The sequence below is a fragment of the Taudactylus pleione genome, unplaced genomic scaffold (assembly GCF_031769625.1).
Source record: "Taudactylus pleione unplaced genomic scaffold, aTauple2 ptg000122l, whole genome shotgun sequence".
NCBI classification, from domain to species: domain Eukaryota; kingdom Metazoa; phylum Chordata; class Amphibia; order Anura; family Myobatrachidae; genus Taudactylus; species Taudactylus pleione.
The window spans coordinates 14,694,069-14,718,149 of NW_028284524.1; the positions used below are offsets into that span (position 1 = coordinate 14,694,069).

A 24,081-nucleotide genomic window follows, 5' to 3' on the forward strand; every position below is an offset into this window, starting at 1 on the left:
GGAGTGTGGAAATTAACGCAGGGGAGCTTAGCAAGGAGATATCAGTGTTATCTCCTGTGCTAAGTATCTTCATGAATACTAAAATAACGTTATTTAAGGAAAATGTCCTTAAAAACGTTATTTTAGTGTTGATGAATAGGCCCCTGAGTCTCTGTACTGGGTCTAGTCAATTCCAAGATACAGGTAAGCATCTACTATCCATTTGTGAGTTTGTAACACATGCATTGTTAGGGGTCCTCGGAGACTGGAGTTGGGAAACACAGCACTATGAAATGAGATATAAACTGCGGATCGTCGACAAAATAAAAATGCATAGAGATGAGCGTTATTGCTTCGGTTTATTTGTGTGATTATTTGCTTTTAGTACACGGTAAGTGGACTTCCTACACTACAGTGTTTATATTGCTGACCAATCTACATTTGACAATGATATGATGGTTCTGGAGCTTTCTCTTGAGCCATCCAGAACACTGTATATTACCTCAGATAAGCTCACCTTCTCTGTTTTAGTACAACTCTCTTTGGCCATTACCTTTGTGTTGTTACATCACATTTGGACACTTATCTTTTATCAGATTTGTTTGCCTAAAGACACTGGGCTCCCTATGCAGCAGGCAGGAAGAGGATGTCTGAGCATATGGATAAATAAAACGTCTGCTACCAGCTTTGCAGGACATAAACCGCAAAGAAAATGATGCTGTGGTGTCACGTGCAAGGCTCATCAATTGTCCTATCTATTTTACACTGCACCATTAAATGTAATCGGATATTGTTAGTAGACAGTGGGTCTGATTCAGGGTCGCGCACAGCCGTGGCTGAGTCTTTTGCCGCAGCTGCGTCTGTGTCTTATGCTAATGTCTCGGCCGATTTTCTTAATACTGAGATGCCTACTTGCAGCGAATTGTGATGGTGCAGTTCCGTCTTGGTGCGTCTCAGTGCACCATCAGACGCACAAATGAAAGTTGCACTAGCTATATGGCAGGTACAGTTTATCCACTGAGTATAGCCCCGTGTGAGCGGCTGTACTTTTGACCCTGTCGACCTTTTGTACATGTCAACCTTTTTACATGTCTAACTTTAGTGTGTCTGACTTTTGTCCTTGTCGACCTTTTGTCCCTGTCTTACTATTGACTGTCTAACATCTGGTGTCTACTGTATCTAGACATTGTCTATTTCTTATACCACACCCCTTTTCCTGGTTATACTGTAAATTACACAATTTTACAAATTGCTGGGCTGTGGGCTATAGAGCTGATCCTCAGTAAAACAGTGGTCGAAAGGCGGAAATTGATTTAAAAAAAAAAACTTTGAAGAATAAGGGAGCTGATACAGAAATGGACAATAGTGTATAATGACAGGTACAATTCTACTGTACATCTATGAAAGTCATGAGAACCATTACCGGTTTCTCAGTAAGAATTCTCACAGCAGTTTCACTTTTAAACAATTATTTTAGGAAATTGTCTATAGAAAAACTGAACACTTTGTGCAAAGTGAAACTACTGCACAAATTATCTTAAATATAATGGTAGTTGATGGCTGAACATCTCACATTTTGCTAAAACAATATAAATGTCTGTGGATACAAGATATGAAGGTTGCAATTAGCTTTCAGAATGTAATAAAAGTGATAATTTGTTTAATAAATTTGGAACAATACATTTAACAGAACTGGCAAAAATGTTGGTGTTTATAAAGGACTATAATGGTTGTGCTCTGTAACTGTCTATAACTCATGAAACAGGTTGATTAAAAAAATAAATAAGAGTATGATCAATGACCAATATTTACTTCTTTCTTCCTATTTTGACTCTGCTGAGCTTATATACAGCTCATACTCTTCTGTCTTATAATTGCTGTCTACACGTGTTAGATTATATTGCAGCCTGACCCATGCAGCTCACAAACTGACTCTGCTTACAATAAACCTCTATGGACACATTTAACATCAACAGCTGATCCTGCAGACTTTAGTGTATTTATTACTTGAAAACATTATGACTTGTACTGATGTCCCTTGAAGATCGGAAAGGTACTGCTGCTCTCCTGGGCCGTTGAGAAGGGACGGAAAAAGTCGGCTGCAAACGCGGTGATGTCATCTGGTTTCCTGAGGAGTAAAAACTGCATGAAATCCCCCAGAAGGATTTTAATTTCTGGGTGGTGGCGAAGGTAGGTTTCATGATCTGAGATGAGTTCCTCCTAGAAAAGAGACAGAAGAGGTATGTGTCTGCACATAGGGCCTGATTGAGAGTTGAATCTATGGATGCTCATTTGCAAAGATGCATATGCACACTTGCAGTTTGATATCTGCATTTTAAAATACACGTGCCTTAAGCTTAAATCTAGTATATAGATGCATCCGAAGTAAATATGCTCCAATCATCATCAACTCCAAAACTTGCAAACGACTTATGTTGGGTACAAAGTTTAAATCTTTTAGATCTGCATCTAAAAGAGGGGCGTTTAATTTCCGTCAGCGTCACCCTACTGTCCTGTGCTTGCATGTTAACACCCCAGACCCATCTCTCCAAGAATAAGAGGCCACAGTGCCAGGTGTAATGTGTAAATTTTGCACCAAGGCGCATCTTTATTTTCATATATGTGATTAACATGTAGCTCTAAATCAGGTCCTTGGGTCTTAAAAATGCAACGTAGAATTGACAGCAAATTGACAGGTGAAATAAAGATAATCTCACAGAGAACATTGATCTCTATAATGAGACACCAATGCAATGTACCCAGCCATGATTGTAAGTACAATGTGCCCTACTTCCCCTATCCTATGCTCAGCCATATGCTTTGTAAAACTGCCATTGTATGCTCTATGGAGGCGATTCAGTTCAGCAAAACTGATCAGGCGAAGGGATTCCATGACCAATATCTTCCCAAGTACAGCTGTGCAGAAAGATTACCATAGATTAATCTACCGAATTAAACGGTATTCTTGGCAGCCAGACAATCGCAGAGATATCTGGTGGCACATCAATAGGCATTGAATCACCCATTATTCATCATTCATCTCTGTACACATGTACCTTTCTATCCTGGAATTCAGAAAGTAATTGAGCATCCTCCGCAAAATTCAAAGCCATCTTTTCGAACACAGGCTTGGGGTCTTCTTCCTCTATAAAGACATTGGGGAACATTTAAAGAGTATGAACTCTACATAAAACGCATATGAGAATCATGTGTTCCACATTCACCTTCATCTCCTGAAGAGACACTTCCAATATGGATGTTCATCACAACCACCATCCCAACAGATCTGTTGTCAGTTCTACCATAAATATAAGATCTAACACTGTACAGAACCAAGGAGCAGATGTATCAAAGCTTGGAGAGAGATAAAGCAGTTTTCAAATACAGCCTTTAAAGTGATGGTTAGAAGCTGAATGGTTGCTACTTTAGTTTCTGCCACTAATTATTTAGGAGCTGCACTGTAACTACCGGATTGCATAAGGTCTCCATCCATTCTAAACAATAATTGATTATTTCAAGCACACTGTTCTGATTGATGACCAGAAATGGCAACTTAGCCAACCATATTGTCTAGTGCGGGGAAAGCTTATAGAATGCAAAGGACCAGTTGTGTGAACAAATCCATTGATCTCTATACCCTGATGTAAATGTCCATAGGATATCAGTGTAATACCCCACACAGGGCAAGAGAGAACATTGTGTACACACCATTGTCCTGCTGTACTGCAAATATTGCTTCTGTATGTGTAGGCCGGGCAGGAGACACAGGATATAAATGGTCCCTATGTTATGTTATGTTCTTTTATAGCATTGCATAGTGTTTGGAATGAAAAAAACTAATTTGTTTCGTTCTTTCTGTATTTGAACAGAAAATAGCAAACAGCAGAGTCCCAAAGGGGAAATCTCCACCAGTGTACAAGATGAGGTTGTGCAAAACCACCACACAAAATAAAACCTATAAAGCTGGGAGTGCTTTGGGCAATTAAAGTAAAGTAAAAATGTGAGCTTAGTAGCCGGAACAGTATAGGAAATTATATTGCGGAATGCAGTGCGGGGAAATAAAAAGATACAGTTCAGAGTAACATTATGATATAAAAATATTTTGTTTCCTTTAGTTTTGCCAACAGATTTTCAAAATGTTACTGTGTTTGACACTTTACCCAGAATGATTAGTATGGGCCCTGGACTGTGACCGTTTACTACCCATGTGTACCAGACTAGTAAGCAACACAATACACTGATGTGCAATCGCCTCCATCTGGAGAAAGCCAGTCACTTAACATTAATAGAGTATATGGTGAATATGAAAAGGTAACGCATCTACTACGGAATAATATCCTGAATTTGGGATGGCATGGTCTGCTTTTAGGATTGTAATGATAATCATTAGCATTTCATTTCTAAGGTTTTTTGCAGACCATAAGGCCATTAATAAACCACACATATCCGTTTTAGAGGACTGGGTAAAATACTATTTTCTCATACAAACGTTTTTGTGTAAATAAAGCCCCTAAGAATAAATTGTATCCTCAATTTCTAGCTCATGGTGGCAATAAACTGATTGTTGGTCGTGAAAAATGGATTTGAAAAATAGATAAACTCTTACTTAGTTTTCATGGCTGTTCAGGTGTAACTTACCTGGTTCGGATAATATGGGCATCTGTGTAATTCTCATGGTAATGTCAGTGCCAATCTGAACTCTACTGACCAAATGCCTGCGAGAAACCAGAAAGATCGGAATGAAAATCAGACAATGTGCATTGACTAATTAGTCAGCGCTAATACTTTACAGATGGAAACATCTTCCTCATTAGCATAGGGAAATATAGGCTCCTATAATGCAGGAGACCCAGGTCTGATTCTTCAATGCAGAGCTTCTGTAGTGAGAAGGATTAGTTCAGTAATTAACTGAAGTGATGGACAAACAATAACGTTGAAAGAAATGCTGGAGACAGTAGTTCAAATCACATAGATGGATCAGTTTATTTAACTTTGTCTAAGGTGCCAAAACTAGATTAATTGGGATAAATTAGATTAACTGGGCAGGAAGAAACACTACACAAAATTATATGTACTATATTTAAAATAATATTTATAATGTGCAGGATAAAGTTCAAAATCCTAATCTTAACATACAAAGCCCTCATCACCTCCATACATCATTTCCCTAATTTCCTGGTACTCTTCGTAAAGGAAGCTCCACTCAAACACTAGAGAGAGAAAAAGTGGAGAAGTTGTCTATAGAATCCAATCCACTTCTAGAAATCATTTATCTAGAACAGTCTATAAAATTACAGTTAGAAGCTGATTAGTTGCTATGGTAAACCTCTCCACCAACACTAAAATAACGTTTTTAAGGACATTTTCCTTAAATAACGTTATTTTGGTATTCATGAACGGACTTAACACAGGAGATATCACAGATATCTCCTTGCTAAGTCCCCCTGCGTTAATTTCCACACTCCCCATACATTAGTATGGGGATGTGGAAATTGTGGTATTCATCAAATTCTGAAAATTATGAATTTTCGGAATTTGATGCAGTTACTATTCACCACTGTGAGGTGGCGAATAGCAGAATCGACTTACCTGTATCCGCGTGTGCAGGTCCCTCCGGCGCTCTGCTCCGTCCTCAGGCTCCGGAGGCTGGTCGGACATGTGTGCTCCGAAGCAGAGCACAAGAAAGTTTAGAAAAAAAAAAAAAAAGTTTTTTTTTTTTTTTTCTATTCTGTCATGTGGTCTGCTGGGAAACCACATGACAGACCAGCAGGACGGAGCCGGAGGCTGCTGCGCGGACAGGTAAGTCGGGGGAGGGGTACACAAACTTAACACATCTGTAGGCAGTGCTGCGCATGCGCTGGTTTTACAGATGTAACAGCGCATGCGCAGCACTGTTTCCAGATGCGATAAGGTAGTGTATGCAGGGAAAAGTATCTATTTCCCGAAAAGCTGTCATCGCAAAAATGACAGCTTTTCGGAATAGATACTTATGGATAGGTGGAATGATGAATTCCACCTATACAGGTTGAGTCTCCCATATCCAAAATGCTTGGGACCAGGGGTATTTTGGATATCGGAATATTCTGTATTTTGGAATAATTGCATACCATATTGAATGTCTTAGGAATAGGGCCCAAATCTAAACACAGAATGCATTTATGATTTATATACACCTTATACACACAGCCTGAAGGTAATTTTCTACAATATTTTCAATAATTTTGTGGCTCGAACAAAGTGTGTGTACATACATGAAATTCATTTATGTGTCATATACACCTTATACACACAGCCTATAGGTCATTTTATACTTTATTTTTAATAATTTTGTGCCTTAAACAAAGTTTGTGTACATTGAACCATCAAAAATCAAAGTTTTCACTATTTCATTCATGCTAAAAATATTCCGTATTTCGGAATATTTGGATATGGGAGACTCAACCTGTAATTAGGTAGAACTCCATGCGAGTTCTAAACCTAATTATCTCTAGAGAATTTTTAGGTTTAATGAATAGGCCCCCAAGTTTGATACATTTCCCTCTTAGCATCTAGGATATCTCCCGTGCTGCATCTATTCTCTAGAACTGTCTACTTTAGGCCACCAGACACTCCTAGGGGTAAATTTACTAAAGTGAGAGTTTTTAGAAGTGGAGATGTTGCCCATAGCAACCAATCAGATTCTTCTTAACATTTACCTAGCACATTCTAGAAGAGAATAGCTAGAATCTGATTGGTTGCTATGGGCAACATCTCCACTTCTAAAACCTCTCACTTTAGTAAATTTACCCCATATAAACTGCAAGCTTTCAAAAACTCCCTGGAAACCCGACATATAACCTGACCATCAATATATGGCTCCACTCACCTGATCCATCAGAACTTCTGATAACACAATACACACTATATTAATAGCAAATATTTTAAGACTCTGTATGTACTAGTAACTCTGTTCTACGCAATTGAAGATTTATAAGTGAATCATAATTATGTGACAACGTTTATGATGTGCTCTTTTAATGTATGTTTTTATGTATGATTTACTAGTTTGTGTGTTCTGTCAGAATGTTCTGGTCATAAATGGGACGTGACATGGGGGAAGATATATCAAGGCTTGGAGAGAGGTAAAGCATCAACCAATCAGCTCTAAACTGTCATTTTTCAAACACAGCCTGTAAAATGGCAGTTAGAGAGAGATAAAAAAGTACCAACCAATCAGCTTCTAAGGTTTGATTCATCTGATGGTCATTTATGCCCAGGGTGAGCACCTCCCTTTGTGGCAGATGATCTCTATGCTCAGTAAAATGTCTGTATAATCCATAGACACCAATAAAGTTATAATATTTCTAATTTAGAGAATAAAAATGGCTGACTAGTTACTATGGATTAAAGTTCTTGTGTGCCAGATATTTACCCAAATCTCCCCCTCAGTCTGATCCGTATTGATAATAGAACATTTTATATCTTGTGCAGTAAGCATTACCCATCTGGTAGAAAGTAGCACTGCCATGTGGAAGGGATATCCTCCGAATGTATTGTCCTCTCTACGCCGTAAACCTCCACCGTTGTTTTGCCAATAACCTGATTACGGCATCCAAGCTGTCGCTGTAATACGCAGAATAGCATACAGTGAGCAATGATGGCAACTGCAATATAATGTATCCTGTGATAGGATTCAAGGTTTTACATTTTAAGGCCTGATACAGAAATGCATGCAAACCCGATGGCATCGGATCGGAGATGGCGACAGGGGGTGTTTTTTTTTTTTAGTTCAGGCGCCTCCTGCAAGCATTAGATATTTTTGCACAGCAGCTGCATCCAAATATGCTGTGCAAAAGCATCCATCTCTGCATCAGGCCCTCATGCTAGATACACACTAGATGATATGTGGTCTGATCCGGCGGATTGGAGCGACACATCGAGCACATCGTCTAGTGTGTACCCGCTAGGTCGCTGATGATGTGTGCTCCTGCACGTCGTTAGCAACATCATCCATTGGTCCTACATGCAGGGCTAACGGGGGATGTAGATAGCATGGCCCCCACTATTGCTCCATTGCTACCGGCAAGTGTGTATGTACTTTCTGGTGCCGGCTCCCCCTCCAGGTCCTGTCGCTGAAGATGTTGGGCACACATCGTCTAGTGTGTACCCAGCCTTAGTTCCTCAACTCACTGATTTACCCCTTCATGCCATGTTTTATGGCTATTCCTGAATGAGCAGAGGCTAATTACTTAGTCATTGTTCTACATTGTACTACTGTTATTTCTCCGTGCCCCTTGGTTACATATTATTTTTTTATTTTATGTGATGTTTGTTTTGGAAAACATTCCTAATATTTAAAATTGAGAATTATTGCCAAAGGGATAAAGAATTATTGCCAAAAGGATAAAGAGGTGCACACTGACGGCATTCTTATCTCTTAGATGGGGGCAGCATTGTTAGTTGCTCCACTTGTCAGATTCTCTCCCAGGAAACTGCCCCTATGGCGTAACATCACTTTACCAACTACCCAATCTTTAACACATCAACTCTATATATCTAATGTGGACAATGGATGGTGCATTGGTGTCAAATCATGTATTTTCCTTATTTTAAGCAACTTACATAGGTTGAAATACACAACTTTGTATCAGCATCGAAGGTAAGGAAGTCCATGTTTTCTATGTTCTTCTTCCTTGCCAGAAGACGCATGACGAGTAAATTAGAGGCCTCCGAAATTAACCCGGTCAGCGAGCTTAAGTCATGTGACACTGTTTCTTCCAGTACTTGCTATGGAAATATGACAACAATTTATCTCTGCGCATTTGTGCCACACATCTTCTCCTAGAACATAGGTGTGCAACGTAGGAGTCAGGACTCCATGTTGTGTCAGAGAATCTATATTTCTGGGCCATCTGGTTACCATATACACAACACATTCAATTATAAACCGCATCACTTGGTATCCCAACTAAAAACTGGTCAAGCACCAATGTCCTAGGGAGTCGTACATGTTTTGTTTAGCTAAAGGACAATCTCCCCTTACCTGACCCTGTGTAATGACTTTGTTGATCACCATCTTGTTATCATGCCTCTTCATGTGAATTTTTATGTCCAGGGACTGTGCTTCAGTCTGAAAGATGTACGTTTGGGAATAAGCCTAGTAAGTTAATGAAGGGGAGAAGAGCAGGTGGTTTTTTGAAGGTTTAGAAGCTTGTCTTGACACACATGTCTGATGATCTACGTATGATACTTCAAAATCATATGAATCCTCTATGCTTATGGGATGTATAAGATTGTAGGTATGGACCCCTATATCATGGAGCTTTATTATTATCAATAATAGATAAATAATAATAATAAGACACCACAAAGTGTCCACAGAGCTATACATAGGGGAGAGCGCATGTATAGACACAAACAAGCAGAATAATAAATGCATGGATGCAAATAACAGAACAAAGCAAATAGCATACACAAATAATTCTGCATAAGATATGCAAACAACAAACAAGTAGGACAGAGTATGAACAAAACCAATTCAATGCTAAAAACCTCGATATTGATAGCAAATTATCCACCTTTATAGTTACTAACTGCTGTAGTGACTACTATACATTGAATCTTTTGTATACAATACTTTGGAATTGTTTTTAATTTGTTATGTTTGTATGTCACTGATTGTTTATAACAGGTGTAATCTTTTATTGTGTAGTGAGTATTGATTAATACTTTTTTTTTATTATATACGTCCAGGGCCGTATTATTCATAAGGCTGACTAGGCTGAAACCTAGGGGCCCCGCGGGAAGAAGTTTCAAGGCACACTCATAGTCAGCTGAGGTTTGTTTTTAGACATGGTGGACAGGGTAGGTGGAGACAGCGGACCAATAGCGCACTAGCGTCAGGGTTGTTACACCTCCATTAGAGTGCATTGCCATCACAGCTGCTGTCACCGCCGCTACCAAGTGGAATTTCTCTCTCCTCCAGAGCTCGGCACACACAGGAACAGGAGAAGTTGCAGGACTTGCAGTGATTCCGACCACCCACTAGAGAACCACAACCTAGTGCAGAGCAAAGATACCCCAGAATAGTGGTGGAGCCAACTGGATTGAAGATCCGGAGTGCTCACACCAGGATGGATGCTGTAGGAAATGTGCTTTTTTGAAAAATTCTAGTCGCGCAATAAAAAAATAAAAGATTGTGAATAGTATTCTTCAAGAGACCCTCAAAATGGATATAGGGCTATATACTGCAGTCTAGTACCTAGCGTATCAGGGTCAGGCTGTCATTTATAGTGGGGTGAAAAAATTTAAGTGCCAGAGGAGACCCGAAATACCTGAAAGCCTAGGGGCCCGTCCATGGGTTAATACGACCTTGTACACATCCTTCATTTGATAATACATCTGCGCTCCTGTAGGTGGCTATTTTTAATCACCTATTCTCAAGTAGGACAGAGTTGGCACACATTAGATATGGGGCAGTATGTATAGTGTTTCCCTGCATTTTTTAGAAGCACACGAAAAAAACCCTGCAGGACTTAAATTTATAGGTATTCAAAAAAGCAAAGCTAACTGGAGGTGAGGAGTGATATAGTGAAGGAGCTTAAAAAGCAAGAAAGCAAAAGGATTTTTTTATTAAAAACCATTAAACCACAAGGTCTCAATATCGATATCGAATGTAGTGTATTTTTAGAGTAACATTTATGTATTTACTTTTTATCCCTTTAAATATTTATCTATATAAACATTTATTTAGACACACATGGTTTTTAACATACTTTTAGCATAATTTACAAACCACGATTGCTAATTGTTACAATATAACACACAGTGTCAATTTTAAATTGCCACATTAATAAAGTTTAAAAAAAAAAAAAAGAAACTAAGGAGACAGAAATAAAAGGACTGCATTTTACAAGTGACGTTATCCTTGAAAAAGTACACATTGTATGAAACGCGTTGGTGACGAAGCAGCGTGCCGCTCGATTCTCTATCCCCCAAAAGCAGGACGCCACTGACCCCTGAAAAGAGAGGCACAGAGCGCACAAGCCGAAGGGACAGAGTGAAAACGCGACGCAGCACCACAGCTGATTACAGACACCGGAGGGACGGCTTTTAGGGTAAGACTAGGGATAGCTTTTTCTGAAGTTCTCGCAATCACCCGGCTACCCACGAACATTTCTACTCCATACCACTTGTTCATAAAAAGAAACTACAAGTGGCGTATGAGGAGACATTTAAATATTATTTTATTTTCATTTTTAATTGATTTGTGACAATTATATTGTGGTACACATTGTGAATTACATTGTGATTTACATATACACACATATAAGCGCTCTTTTTAAGTTTAGTTATTTATAATCAGGTTGAGTCTCCCATATCCAAAATGCTTGGGACCAGAGGTATTTTGGATAACGGAATATTCCGTATTTTGGAATAATTGCATACCATAATGACATATCTTGGGAATGGGACCCAAATCTAAACACAGATTGCATTTTTGCATTTACAGTATGTGTTATATACACCTTATACACACAGCCTGCAGGTATTTTTTTTACAATATTTTAAATAATATTGTGGTTCAAACAAAGTGTGTGTACATACATGGAATTCATTTACACCTATTATACAAAGTCTGCAGGTAATTTTATACTTTATTTTTAAGAATTTTGTGCCTGAAACAAAGTTTGTGTACATTGAACCATGAAAAAGCAAAGGTTTCACTATCTCAGTCATGCTAAAAAAAAAATCCATATTTCAGAATATTTGTATATGGGAGACTTAACCTGTAGTGCTACAAGTATTTGGCTATTCACATAAGTCCCTGTCCCAGTGGAGCCTTCAATCTTCCCTACCACATGCACACACATACACAATAGGGTTCATTTTTTGTCAGGAGCCAATTATATTTTTGGATTGTGGTAGGAAACTGGAGTACTGGGAAGAAACCCACACAAGCATAGGGAGAATATACAAACTCCATACAGTTAAGGTCATGGTGGCGATGGAACCAAAGACGTCAGTGCTGTGATGAAGTAATGCTATCCAATACACCAACTGTGCTGCCCAAGCAGGCCCGCTGAGAGCTGCGGTGGGCCCGGGTAATAGGGGGCGTGGCCTAATCGTTGGAGGCGTGGCCACGCCCCCTTCCTGGAAAAAGAAAAGATATGCAGCGCCGCTGCGCGCTGGGGAGGGGGGGCGCTCTGAGCCCCCTCAGCCCGGCGCAAAGCCAGGGGGGGCACGATCAGTGTGATCGCTCCCCCCACAGGCTTAGGAGACTGCTGTGACTGCTGCTCAGCAGCCACGAGAAGTCTCCACTGCAGCTCAGCACACGCTGTGTGCTGGGCTGCTGTGAGGGAGGGGGAGCGGCGCCGGACCCGGGCCCCCGCTGGGCCCCTCAGGAAGCCCGGGCAATCTGTACCCGCTCCTCCCCCCTCTCGGCGCCCCTGTGCCCAAGTTTGGTTGGCAATACCAAACTTCAGATCACAATTACAGAAACCATTTAAGAAATGTCATCAAAGAAAAGTATACAAAAACACACATTTTTTGTTCTAGAATAAATGATTAAATGACCCTTGGATTATTCCATCTTCAATTCATAATATTACACAGAGTGATGGCTCCTTAGCGTACCTTAAAATATTCGTGATGGTGCTGTTCCAGCGTTTCCAACTGTGGTGAGATATAAGCTGCAGAAATACAAATAAGTGTTATACACAGGGAAAGAGTAACAGGGTGAGGTCCAACACATCACCACAGTAGGGAAGAGAAGCACACATATAAACATGCTGTAGTGTATATGTTAAAGGGTATGTTAAAAAGGTCACAAGTGGATGTCAACATCTCATATTTGAATCTGTCCCATGTCCAGTTGTAGATATGTCATTTTATTTACACAATCAAAAATCCTTTTTTGTGGGATCCCTCCATCTGTAACTCTCACACATTGTTATAGTGGTCTCTTGTGGTCCATATTTTAGGTGATGGACCCCCAGTGATGTACTAGTACAGGGTAAAGTACATGGTGAGAATATTTAACCTAGTAACATTAATGATTAAGATACTTGATGGAACTGTAGTAACTGGTCTTGTGTAAATAAACTAATTCTAATTGTATTTTCCACTGAAAATTAGAAGAAAATAATGTGGTCTAAATGAAATTAAAAGTCATATTTCTATCAGTTTCTGTTTCCAAAACTGGAAGACCAACTTATTATTTTATTATTGTATGTATTAGTAGATATATGTTTATGTTAGAGTACTACCAGAAGGGCTGGAAAATGCATCAAGCTGGACTTATTACTATAAGAAAGAGGTCCCCAAATCCAATCAGCAAACCACCCTAACAGTTCAGGTAAAGGAGTATTCATGCTTAAACACATGTGCTTGAATCCAGGTGACTGGGGCACTAATTCAGTCACCTGTACCTAATGGTAAATACCCTTGAACCTTAGACTGTTAGGAAATAAAAGTATACTGACCTATTGTGGAGGTTCTATACGGTACATCGTCCACAGCACCATGGCAGCAAGTGTCAACAAGGAAGCATTTCTCATCCTCTTTTCCTTCTTGTTCATAGTAAGCGGACTGGACAGTGACTGTGAAAGACCCTAACTCTTTCCCAGATTCCGAGACGGTCTCTAAGGACTCCGTAAACAAGCAGAGATTTAGCTCTTCCAGACCTGGTGGAACAGGACAGACACATATTATATCTACATTAATGACTGACAGCAAATATAGATCTGCTAATTCCAGCCATCCAAGAGCCCATCTACTTTTAGAGGCGATACCAGAATTCTATGAAAAAAAAACAACCTTGTCTCTACTCACCAACACTGGACATAAACTCCACAGCCTCTGTGCTTGCACTCAGGACCTCCGTAGATTGAAAAGTCTGCAAAATTGGTGTGCAGTCTGATGACATCTTTTAAAATATCTGGAAAATAAAGTAGGTTTTCGGGTTACATTCTGGTCTATATAAAACAACAACCAAATTGGCAGGGCTGCCATTATAAATGTCGGGCTTTAATATGAAGAGGTCATGGTGTGAGAGCGTAGTCATGTCACAGTGCAAATGTTGGGGTTCCATCCACAAATTCTGCAAGCTGAACGGGGTGTGGCCACACCATGTTGGGGGCATGTCTGTGCCTCTCTGGCAGGCTTGAGTCCTGCTATTTTGTAACCAACACCCCCTTCTGATTGCACCAGCATACAGAGGTCCATAGTATGGCACCAATGTATTTCCTCCAACAGAGCACAGCATGGCACATATATCATACAGTCAGGTGCAGAAATATTGGGACAATGACAGAATTGTCATATTTTGGCCTCTATTCACCACCACAATGGCTTTGAAATGAAACAAACAAGATGTGCTTTAACTGCAGACTTTCAGATTTAATTTGAGGGTAATTACATCCAAATCAGGTGAACGGTGTAGGAATTACAACGGTTTCTATATGTGCCTCCCACTTTTTAAGGGGCCAAAAGTAATGGGACAAACTAAACAATCCTAAATCAAACTTTCACTTTTTAATACTTTGTTGCAAATCCTTTGCAGGCAATTACAGCCTAAGGTCTGGAACGCATAGACATCACCAGACGCTCGGTTTCATCCCTGGTGATGCTCTGCCAGGCCTCTACTGCAAATGTCTTCAGTTCCTGCTTGTTCTTGGGGCATTGTCCCTTCAGTTTTGTCTTCATCAAGTGAAATGCATGCTCAATCGGATTCAGGTCAGGGGATTGACTTGGCCATTGCATAACATTCCACTTTTTAGCCTTAAAAACTCTTTGGTTGCTTTTGCAGTATGCTTCGGGTCATTGTCCATCTGCACTGTGAAGCACCGTCCAATGAGTTCTGAAGCATTTGAGTGAATATAAGCATATAATATTGCCCGAAACACTTCAGAATTCATTCTGCTGCTTTTGTCAGCAGTCACATCATAAATAAATACAAGGGAACCAGTTCCATTGGCAGCCATACATGACACTACCACCACCATGCTTCACTGATGAGGTGGTATGTTTTGGATCATGAACAGTTCCTTTCCTTCTCCATACTCTTCACTGCCCATCACTCTGGTACAAGTTGATCTTTGTCTCATCTGTCCATAGGATGTTGTTCCAGAACTGTAATGGCATTTTTAGATATTGTTTGGCAAACTCTAATCTGGTCTTCCTGTTTTTGTAGCTCACCAATGGTTTACATCTTGTGGTGAACACTCTATATTCACTCTTGTGAAGTCTTCTCTTGATTGTTGACTTTGACACATATACACCTACCTCCTGGAGAGTGTTCTTGATTTGGCCAACTGTTGTGAAGGGGTTTTTCTTCACCAGGGAAATAATTCTTCTGTCATCCACCACAGTTGTTTCCGTGGTCTTCCAGGTCTTTTGGTGTTGCCGAGCTCTCCGGTGCGTTCTTTCTTTTTAAGAATGTTCCAAACAGTTGATTTGGCCACACCTAATGTTTTTGCTATCTCTCTGATGGGTTTGTTTTGATTTTTCAGCCTAATGATGGCTTGCTTCACTGATAGTGACAGCTCTTTGGATCTCATATTGAGAGTCGACAGCAACTGATTCCAAATGCAAATGTCACACCTAGAATCAACTCCAGACCTTTTACCTGCTTAATTGATAATGAAATAACGAGGGAATAGCCCACACCTGTCCATGAAATAACTTTTGAGTTTATAGTCCCATTACTTTTGGCCCCTTAAAAAGTGGGGACACATATAGAAACCGTTGTAATTCCTACACCGTTCACCTAATTTGGATTTAATTACCCTCAAATTAAATCTGAAAGTCAGCAGTTAAAGCACATCTTGTTTGTTTCATCTCAAAGCCATTGTGGTGGTGAATAGAGGTTAAAATATGAAAATTCTGTCAATGTCCCAATATTTATGCACCTGACTGTACATACATATATACACATATATCATATATGTCATTCATGGATTTCTAGACAATCTATCACCTACATACAGTGGAGACAGACCATCACTTCACTAGAAACTATTGAAATGACTGAAGCATTAAACTTGAAGTGCCTCATACCATGATCATATCACTAGTTCACAATAAATTGATGGGCTGCATTCTTGCAATTCTTGGTTCAGCCCACACAATGGCTTTCTCTTCCAGGTCTAAGTGATAGAAGTCTTCTAGATGGCCTTGTTTTCACACTTGGGGGTAATATTTATGAAGAGGTGGCTTACTTCTTAGCGGGTCTAAACTTAAATTTTAAAGCGGCATTTTTGCTCTTAATATAATTTGCACTTTAAAATGTAAATACAAACCAGCCAAAAAGTGGAGGCTTGCACACTGGTATGTATGGTATGCAGTCACATTGTTTACATAATATCAACATAATGTCTGAATGTGGACATTCTCCTCATTCATAATGTCAACACTGACACTGTGTCAACAGCCAGAATGTCAACATCCGATTTTAGGGTTAAGGTTAGGGTTAGATTATCTACTGCATTTAGGGTTACATTGAAAATCCTATTGTCAACATTCTAACTTTTAACATTCATAATGTGTACAGTCTGGAAATTTCGTATCAGTGTCAACATTATGTAAATGTCAATGTCGACATTGTGAATGTTGACATGTTAAATGATGTCAAAATATACCACACACTATTTATACCCCATGATTTCCCAAATGGTATTGAAGTTAACTCCCTCCAATGCCATTGCCTTATACTAGAAATGCAAATAATTTTATTGAAAAAAAATAAAATAAGTGGATGACAGGGTTACCACCACCCACTCGGGATTGCTTTGTATAATCCGTAAATCAGGCCATCTATCTGGAGCATTACCAATCCCGGAAGGGTGTCTAGAAGTCACATTGGGGGAGATGTATTAAGCGCCGAAGTGGCATCAGCACATGTTATGTATTGATCGGGGGGTTGGGCAGTAAATTATTGGCACTGATACATAGCCTGGGCTATGTATCAACGGTCGTTACGCCTAACTTATACTTCCAAATGTTTACCTCTCCTATGTCCCACGTTGGCTGGAGAGGCGCTACACAGAATTGGAAAGTGGCCGCAGCAGACACTTTCCCAGCGTTCTGTGCATGCGCAGTAGGGAAATGCTGGGAAAATGGCTACCGTGCCATTTTCCCGGTGTACTGTGCATGTGCAGTAGACTGGGCACAGACTAGTGTCTGGAGTCTACTGAATGTGTCAGTACGCCACGTCCACCGGAGAGAGAGGAGGGGGCCCTGGATTGTGAGTGAACACGGGCCCCCTCCTCCCTAAATACGCCCCTGTTTCAGGGATGTAGTGCAGTGTGTTTGGGGAGTATAGTGGTGTATTGCATTATACGGAGTGGTCAAGGATCTCGTGCAGTGATGAAGTGTACGGTACAGATTTTTAAAAAATACATCTTTCAGACCTTTCCTCTGATTTCTATGGTTCTCGAGCACGTCTATTTTTTCCATACAGCTATTTTTCTACCGCTTTAGTGATCAGTACTGGATTAAGGTTTGTGGGGCCATTGTCAGTATGATATGCTGGAGAAAGGGCCGACAACAGAAATCTTGGGGCCCGCACACTCATGTTTTTGGGGCCCCCCGTCCTCTCCCAGTAGGTACAGTGCATGCAGGTTGGCCACTGTGGGCCTGATTCAGGAAGGAGCGCACGCTAGCAGACGCACGCACCCATCCGCTGCGAGAATAGGCTAATCAATTATTACGCACGGAGACCGCAGCACAAGATGCAGCCGCCCATCTCCCTTTACTCTCAGCCTAATCAGTATGCAAGATAGCGGAAACATCGGTAACATCGAGAACCATCAGATCCATTAACATAATAGTGATTGAGCTGACCTCCCGCAGGATTTTGGCCGCTTCCTGTGTACAGCTTACGGTATGGCTGCGTATGCTGCTGCACTGCCTTAATTATGCACGCCCCTATAACGGTGTTATAACGCCTGCGTTCACCTGACCACCCCCGTCACCACCCACAAATGATACTTCCTGTCAATCAATATCGGAAGGGTCTGCGTACCATAACCCGATCGCACTGGCTAGTTCGCGCACACGCAGTGCAATGCATACACATGCGCAGATCAAAAACATCGGCCAAGTTTGTGTGTGTTCTCTGCTTTGCGTTCCTTGCTGAATCATCCCTGTGTCTCATAGCCTCGGACCCTGTGACTGCCAGCCTCAAACCCAGCCCCTGTGTCTCACAGCCTCAGCCCCTGTGCCTCACAACCCCAGCCACAGTGTCTCACAATCCCAGCCAGTGTCTCACAGCCCCAATCCCTATATCTCGCAGCCCCAGTGTCCCCTGTACCTCACAATCCGAGTCCCAGACCGTGTCTCACAGCCCCAGCGCCTCACCAGCCCTGTGTTTGTTCATCTCCAGCTTCCCCAACCACCGCCCGAACCGTGTCTCCCAAGCCCCCACAACCACCGCCCAACCTGTGTCTTTCTTCCCCAGCCACCACTTACCTGCAGCCTGCTCCTGTTCCCTAGCGGCTTAGACCCAGCGGCATGATGTCTCGCTCGCTGTGCTGGGACAAAAACAAACTTTATTTTTCCAGGCTGCTGGTGACCTGTCTCCTCCTGCTACACTGTTTTTGTGCGCAGCTGAATACAGCTGAGGCAAGGGGGACCCATTAACTGGGCTCCTGAGATTTCTGAGGGGCCGGTGCCCCTCGCATTCTCGAGGCCCAGTACATGTGTCCCCTTTGTGTTCCCTGTTCCCGGGCCTGCCTGGAGATTTTATTAAAAAGTACAGGGTGTAAATACTCCAAGCACCACAATGTGTTAAGGTGCCTAAACACTAGCTTATATTTTACACAATTCGCCCAATTTCGACGCATCGGAAAGGACAATCTTGTAAAATATGTCCAAATTGTGAGTGTCCACTCAGGATAACGATGCCGTTGTGCGTACCCGCTGGTCGTACATCGCATCTTCAAATCTTGCCTACTGCAGGCAAGATTTGCCAATCTCATACACGATTTTGTTCACAATAGATCGTAAGTAAAATGTAAAACTTTTTAGCACCATATCGTGTCCTGGACTGCTGGGGAGCTGCAACGGAGAGTTCAAGGGAAACAGCTCATGACATCGTATCGTGAGCACATCGTCTAGTGTGTAGGAACCTATGGCTGGTGGTTCAAATCCCGATGCTGAACAACCGTCAGCAGTGAAGATCCCGACAGGGGATTAAGGTAAATATCACTAACCCTACTCCCCCCCTTACCCTCCCTTAGGGGTGCCTATCCCTAACCACTCCATAAGTGCCTAAACCTAACCCCCCCCCGTCCCCGCAGCCTAAACTTACGTCTCCCGGGGGGGGGTGCCTAAACCTAACCCCACCTTCCCCTAGCCTAACCCTTTCCGGGGGGGTGCATAACCCTAAGTCCTCCCCGGGAGCCCCTAACCTAACCCTAGCCCCGGGGCTGTCTGCTTCCGCCGCCCCGCTTAACTTCGTTTGGTATGCCGGGCGACAGGCTCCCGGCGTAGGTATAATGACAGGCGCCGGGATTTCGACGCATGTCACTAGTACCCTGCCGGGATTTGACAGTCGGGAAGCCGGCGGTCAGCATTTCGACCTTCGGCTTCCTGACTGCATTCCCTTTAGACATATTAGAAGACATGAGGAAGTTCTAAGGTATACACGTTGCATGTAGAGCAGATATAGGCAGAGCCGTTGAGAGCACGCCCCCTCCTGGGGCGATTAGGCCATGCCCCCTTGAAAAAAAAAACCCCAATAATAACTTTTTCAGGCGCTGAGCGCCGGGCGGGGGGCGCTGTAAGCCCCCCAGCCCGGTGCTAAGCAGGGGGGGCCGCGATCAGTGTGATCGCTCCCCCCCCATAGCCATAGGAGGCTGCAGCAGCCGCGAGCAGTCTCACACAGCAGCCCAGCACAAGCTGTGTGCTGAGCTGCGGGGGGGGGCGACGCCGGACCCGGGCCCCTCTAGCAAGCCCGGGCCCTGGTAAACTGTACCCGCTCCCCCCCTCTCGGAGCCCATGGATATAAGTTTGCCATATCAGACATCCTTTTAATTTGGGGCACGTGAATTACACAGGTTCTGTGGCTGCTTAAGACCAGGTGAAATGCTAGCCACAGAATCTGGGTAATTCGTGTCCCAAATTAAAGGGATGATATGGCAAGCCTACATATAATAAAGGACCATGTGTGAGACTGAAATCTGACAAATAAAATGATTGTATACCTGCAGAGGTTTTTGCCATGCCCCTTGTTGTCCCACTGGGAATCTAAAAATGTAATGGTGGTAAGTAACTGTAGTGGTCGACCATGTTCAAATGCATTCAATTCAATATTACATTTGCACAGGTGAATGTTTTTTTGTAAAGTACAAATATAGCAGTTTGAATATATTAAATAGTTTTAAAGTTAAAATATAAATATATTTAACTCATTTTAATGCAAAGGCTCAGGGTGAGCCTTTAAAGACTGACCTTAAACGCAATCTGTGAAAAGCAAATTGTCAACTCTCGGTGCCTCATTTATCAATGTGTGTGTTATAATATGCAAGGAGTTTTAAAACTCGTTGTGTATGATAATTGTGCCCCAACCAATCAGCTCCTGTTATGTGTTTGAAAAATGACAGTTGGGAGCCGATTGGCTGGAGCACCATTTATCATACGCAATAAGTTTTAAAACTCGTTGAGTATGATTAAAGTTGCTGATAAATTGCCCATCAGAAATAAGCAATATGTTTATTGCCAACTGCTGAGATACTACAAGTCCAAGCATGCTGTTCACAAAATGGAGAACTTCAGAACGGTATTACATGACATCACTGTTGTCCCTACTGAAGGGGCCATTTTGCCAGAGACAATTCTGTAAACTTCAATAATGTATAGTCCATTATAAAATGGCGGACTGTATATAGATCTATGAGTAGAAACTGAAGACACGTTTGGAAGAAAATTGTCACAGTTCATTTCGATACCTCGGAAAGCAGAATTAATTTTCTGGGTTGTTAATACAGCAGACGTTTGTTACATTGTTATAAGGTAACTACCATTAAAGTGTATCCAGCCTGGAATTAGTATACATAATTACAATTGAGCATGTTACCTGTATTATTGGTCCGGCCAGGGACGCACCCTTTAGCTGTTTCAGTGAACACAGACAGTAGGACCCAGGACTGCAGTACAGAGCCGCGTCTGCTCCATGGTAACCATGGGCCGTGTCCTTGACAACAGGGGCCGTCGCCGTGACGCCTGGTCTACAGAATGTCTCCCCTGCCATCTAGTGTCTGGTCTGTTCCACGTACAACGTGAATTAGTCATGTATCATAGATGCAGAATTTGATCTATACATGTTGCATGCATAAACCATCTATCCTAGGACAGTGGAATATAGACATTAGAAGATGCAAACAGTCGCATTTGGGCTGATTTATAGATATTTATGGATTTATTTCTTCATTGGTTTATACATTTTTTTATTCTGACACCTAAATTAATAATAGCCCCCACCTCATGTATTATTAATTGCCGTAATTGTAAATGGGTCAGGATGATCCCAGGCAAATTAGAAAGTATGAGTAAGAAAGTATGAGAGTATGTATTAGAAAGTATGAGTATGCTCCCTGAGCGATATTATCGTCTAGTGTGTCCCCGACAGCTCAATGTCATTCATAACATTAAGCACACCTCCTGAATGAGATCATTAACAATATCGTTCAGCGCCGGGCTCTCTCCCCCATTCCCCAACATGCAGCAACCTGACAATATTGTCAGGTTGGCCTGCATGTCTACCCGATGAACGATAATGACGAATGACCCGCGGGAACGCGCATCATCGTTATCGTTCATCGTTTTGGTGTTAAAAATGGACGATAAAGTGGACGACTGAACGATAACAATATCGTTATCGATCAGTCGTCCACTTTAATCGCCCAGTGTGTACGCACCTAGTGTTCTTTTTTTGTGTGTACGAACAATTGCTATTCTATAAACTTTAATATGGGATACATTTTCTTTTCAACATGTCAATTCGCATACTAGCCTCACCCTCAATGACACATCACCCCTGGGCCACAACTAGGGGTGGGGGGGCAAGGGGGCACGTGACCCTGGTGCAGGTCTTGAGGGGGTGCCGGGTAGAAGCTGCCAGGAGGCTAGGTAGCTGCTCTTGTGGGTTTGGAGCTGCACCCCAACCTTGAGAGGCACAGAGACGCCGTCAGTCTAATGTGGTTCCGGACGCATGCCAATCAGTGCTAGAGGACTGTCAGCCGAGTCAGCAGAGGCTGCTGGTCCGTGAGCTCCAATTGGTTTGCGAGTGGCGCCACATTACAATGACGGCAGTACCAACAGTTCCCCAGCATGTGGCAGACCCATCCCGCACCACCCCGAACTCACCCACCTCACGGCCCTGACCGGTAAGAGATGGGGCCTTACTGTGGCATAATGCGTAAGGGGGTCTTACTGTGGCATGTTTATGGTGCATTACTGTGGCATAATGTAAAGGGGGCCTTACTGTGGCATGATGTATAAGGGGCATTACTATGGAATAATGTAAAGGGGGCCTTACTGTGGCATGATGTATAAGGGGCATTGCTGTGGAATAATGTAAAAGGGGCCTTACTGTGGCATGATGTATAAGGGGCATTGCTGTGGCATAATGTAAAAGGGACCTTACTGTGGCATAATGTATATGGTGCATTACTATGGTATAATGTAAAAGGGGCCTTACTGTGGCATGATGTATAAGGGGCATTACTGTGGCATAATGTATAAGGGGTATTACTGTGGCTTAATGTATAAGGGGCATTAATGTGGCATAATGTGTTATAAGAGTCATTAATGTATGGCATAATGTGTTATAAGGGGCATTATTGTGTCACACAAACACACACCCTTTTCATCCTCTATGTGGTATTTTCATGGGGGGGGACTTGCCCCGGGTGACAAAAATCCTGGTTTCAGCCTTGCATCACCCACTATTTAGAGGTCTGGAGCAAGCATTGATGGCACTATAGGTGTCTCGCCGTCCTCTTTAGCAGACCCTCACACTCTGCTGCTTTTTAATTTAGCATTTAGGAAAGATGGATTACAAAATATTAACTGTCCCACTTTGGCCTTTTGAATGGTTGGGATATATGTAGAACTGTTCTCGAATTGCAGAGGCAATGAAGGGTTGGCCAGCCTTGTCATGCAATTGTACAATTGTCTGTACTACAAGTAAAGGAGATTGTGGGCCTTATCCAATTTGGATTGCACGGCCGCGTTCACACGACCTGGTGCGCGAGCACGACCCGGTGGCTGAGATCAGCAAGCGATCGCAGTGAGCACACAGTCCAACAGTATAGTGATGGACATGAAGATACTGTTTAGGGGTGGTTGGCGGAACGCAGGCGTGCCTGTGCGTTTGAATGCCGTTACAGGGGCGTGCATAATTATGCCCCTGCGATTGTATACGCTGGCAGAGGTCTAGATGGCGACAGGACGTTTAGCAGCTTCTGCGGTAGGGTCAGGTCAATCACAACTGTGCAAATGGTTCCGATGTTACTTGATGTTACCGATGTTTTCGCTGACTTCTGAGTGCATGTCATGGGAAGTGGCTTTATACAGTGATGGGCGTCTTGGTATAGTGCTGCGGTCGCCGTGCGATTGCATTCATTAGCATATTTTCACAGCTAGCGAGTGTGTGTGAACGCAGCCGTGCGATCCAAGCTGAATAGGGCCCTGTGTCCTCAAAGCCAGCTGACAGTGTTCCACACAGTAAGATGACTTTAGCAATGGCAGTGGGAACTCTACAGAAGAAAAATATAGGGTCTGATTCATTACCGTTCGCAACTGCGATTACGCACACAGGGCCTGATTCAGACCGGCTCACGAGTGCATAGCGTTCGCAAGCGGGTCGATGGTGGCCCAGTGCGCATGCGCACGATGGAGCAGACTCCGTCGTGCGCATGCCAGAGACCCGGATAGCAACGGGCAATCAGTCGCTCTGGGTCTCGTACCAAAGGGGGCGTGCTGTTGATGTTGAGTGACAGCACGCTCCCTTTGGTGGGCGGGCCGGGGGCGTGGCTGCCCTAACAGAGGCGTTCCCATGGGAACGCCTACCGTCTGGGGCTGGCCCCACTGACATCACAAGTGATGTCAGTGGGAGAG

The 24,081-nt window shown here is 42.5% G+C and overlaps 1 protein-coding gene across 4 annotated transcripts; it reads right to left on the reverse strand.

Moving 5' to 3' along the window:
* Nucleotides 1–319: 319 nt before the first annotated feature.
* On the reverse strand, nucleotides 320–21,209 carry CATIP (ciliogenesis associated TTC17 interacting protein). Of its 4 annotated transcripts, none has more exons than XM_088472422.1 (10): nucleotides 21,038–21,209; nucleotides 13,792–13,897; nucleotides 13,443–13,643; nucleotides 12,595–12,650; nucleotides 9,002–9,088; nucleotides 8,581–8,745; nucleotides 7,460–7,581; nucleotides 4,618–4,694; nucleotides 3,036–3,124; nucleotides 320–2,199 (listed from the first exon to the last, which is right to left on the reverse strand). In XM_088472422.1, exons 2-10 carry the CDS (start codon nucleotides 13,883–13,885, stop codon nucleotides 1,996–1,998), a joined length of 1,095 nt encoding a protein of 364 aa, XP_088328548.1. In that variant the 5' UTR covers nucleotides 13,886–13,897; nucleotides 21,038–21,209; the 3' UTR covers nucleotides 320–1,995. The 4 variants fall into 4 exon arrangements, with proteins under 4 accessions (XP_088328548.1, XP_088328546.1, XP_088328547.1 ...); XM_088472420.1 differs by having other exon boundaries at nucleotides 9,002–9,115; XM_088472421.1 differs by lacking the exon at nucleotides 21,038–21,209 and adding an exon at nucleotides 20,413–20,496 and having other exon boundaries at nucleotides 9,002–9,115.
* Between the last annotated feature and the right edge of the window lie 2,872 nt (nucleotides 21,210–24,081).